The sequence below is a fragment of the Phytophthora parasitica genome (genome assembly GCF_000247585.1).
Source record: "Phytophthora parasitica INRA-310 unplaced genomic scaffold supercont2.31, whole genome shotgun sequence".
Lineage (NCBI taxonomy): Eukaryota > Oomycota > Peronosporomycetes > Peronosporales > Peronosporaceae > Phytophthora > Phytophthora nicotianae.
Window position 1 is genome coordinate 125,013 of NW_008649017.1, and position 2,233 is coordinate 127,245.

The window sequence follows — 2,233 nt, forward strand, 5'->3', positions numbered from 1 at the left end:
TGGCTCATGCATACCTAACATTTGTAAATAAAGCAATATTCCGCTGTGATCGCCTGGTCTGAGTTTAGGCCTAAAGTTACTATCTGACTTATGTTTAGATCATGTCCGAAAACGAACCAAAAACGAATTGATCAACCCTTAGCTGAACGACGGGCACCATTCTCCAATTCTCCATAACACATACGATGCCGATCTTCTATACACTCTCAACATCTTTACATTTTGTACTGCATACTTTAGATTCAAAGTGTGGATTTAATGAAAGGCTCGAATTGAACGTTCCGTAGGTTGTGCTACGATCAAGGCTTGCGGCGGATGTGTTACCGTGAAAAAGTAGAGCTCATCGTTCTATCCGACAAATCGTTAACCGTTTGAGATACTTCGTGTGAGATTATCTCTAATAAGAGATGTCAAGAAAAATGGATGCCATTCTGTAGACCACACGATGGAACTTTGATTGGTACCCCCTGCAGAAGTGGTTTATGGTTTAATACAATATATACTGTATTAAACAACACTAGTACAGATCAAGAATTATTGCATCTCCATTCAAGTACCAGAACCATTGACCAGTGTGTGTACGGAGTTAAGCTTAAATGGAAGTGCGCTCCAGTGTTGAAGACAGAACGTATCGAAAAATCGCAAGCGGAGCTACTACGTCTTAGCCCCAATGCGGTTCTCCTAATAGTTCATGACTCTGTTCGTGATGTACTTTGAATAATCTCCCCAAATGAACTTCTCCCGAGGGTACTCATGAATCCTATTTCTCTTCACTCCCAACACCTTCGCAACCATATCATCGGCTATTCTGTACTTGTCGACGGTGTACCACTTGTTGAGTAGCGCTGTCTCCAACTTCTTGGAGACACCGCTTGAGCTCCTCGAATGCTTCCCCAGTAGGACCATTATCACCACATTTTTATCGCCGAAGACATTCGTGAGTGCTGTAATCATGGCGCCGTACGAGTCCTCCTTGTTCAGCTTGGCGGCATGGTGAGACCAAACCTTAAAGTTGCGGCTGGATAAAAACTTAACCACCATTTCCGTCTCGATAAAACCATCCTTACCAATCGGCATTTTACTGAGCTGTAGTGTTTTGAAGGCATTCCCAAGCGAATCGTCGGCCGTAAGCAATCCCTGAAGCTCCTTGGTCTTGCTTGACGTAAATGCTTTTGAGAGCTTCTCCAGGCCAGGGATATTCACCGAAATCCCCCTCTCTTCCTCACCGGAATGATAAGTTCTGAGAAGCCTCTTGCTTGAGGTGTTCTCGAACACGCGGAAAGGGACATCAGCCAGCTTCAACTTCAACTCCCTCGCAGCGGAGACGGTGTCAGAACTTACAAAAACCATGACAACCACCAATAGGGCGACAACGTAGAACTTCATGACAGAACTGAGGAGACGAGCTGTCAGGCTAAAAGAATATTGTAAAGTGATGAATGAACAGGTTCCACCTGAACCTTTCTGCTGGTCTGCCGTGGTGCTGACACATCTCAAGATCTCTGCCGATTTTCACAGCGGCTTTAAGCTGTATCTCGTAGCAAGACTCCATCTTCAACTCGAGACATAGGCAGCGTTATCTACCACACGATGTCAGTTAGCGGGATAGACAGTGAAATCTCTGCCAACTAGGCACAAGTGAAACTTAATGCGTAAATATGCACATTTTCGGATATTACTGTATGCTCAGTGTTAATGTGCAATGCCAATTTTGTATATGCGAACCATGGGTGCTGCTAAATCAAACCACTTCGCGATAATTATGATATCCGGGATATACAGGTACGACAGGTATTACGGTACGGTTCGGTGTTTATGGAGATGACGGTACGCTTAACACGTACCGTAATCTTAATCATACTGGGAATGCCTTGGCAGGTATTAACGAATTAATTCACGGTACTGCGTAACTTGGTCGATGTTATCTCGCTCAAATTTCAGCTTACATTTTGATGTAAGATCATTGTTGAACGAATGTTGCACAATTGGGAACTGACAGTGCCTGTTGCGCGCACGACGGATGTCGAAGTGTACTGAGGGCGTAGGGACTTGACCAGCTTAGTGCCAACGACTGCGAGCAAAATATATCTACTCAGCCTGTGACGGGGTCACACAGCAGTGCTGTGACAGCACCTTGTGCTGAGGAAGTAGGCTTCCTAGAGTATACAAACTCTAAGTGAACGACCGTTCACGTGTCCCTGGTTTGAGGGACGAAGTACTCGCTTGAGGGTAC

At 45.0% G+C, this 2,233-nt stretch overlaps 1 protein-coding gene across 1 annotated transcript; it reads right to left on the reverse strand.

Moving 5' to 3' along the window:
- Positions 1-681: 681 nt before the first annotated feature.
- PPTG_12984 (hypothetical protein) lies at positions 682-1,386 on the reverse strand (the record flags this gene model as incomplete). The annotated part of the gene is made up of 1 exon (XM_008908678.1): positions 682-1,386. The coding sequence occupies one exon, from the start codon at positions 1,384-1,386 to the stop codon at positions 682-684; it is 705 nt and encodes a 234-aa protein (XP_008906926.1).
- Between the last annotated feature and the right edge of the window lie 847 nt (positions 1,387-2,233).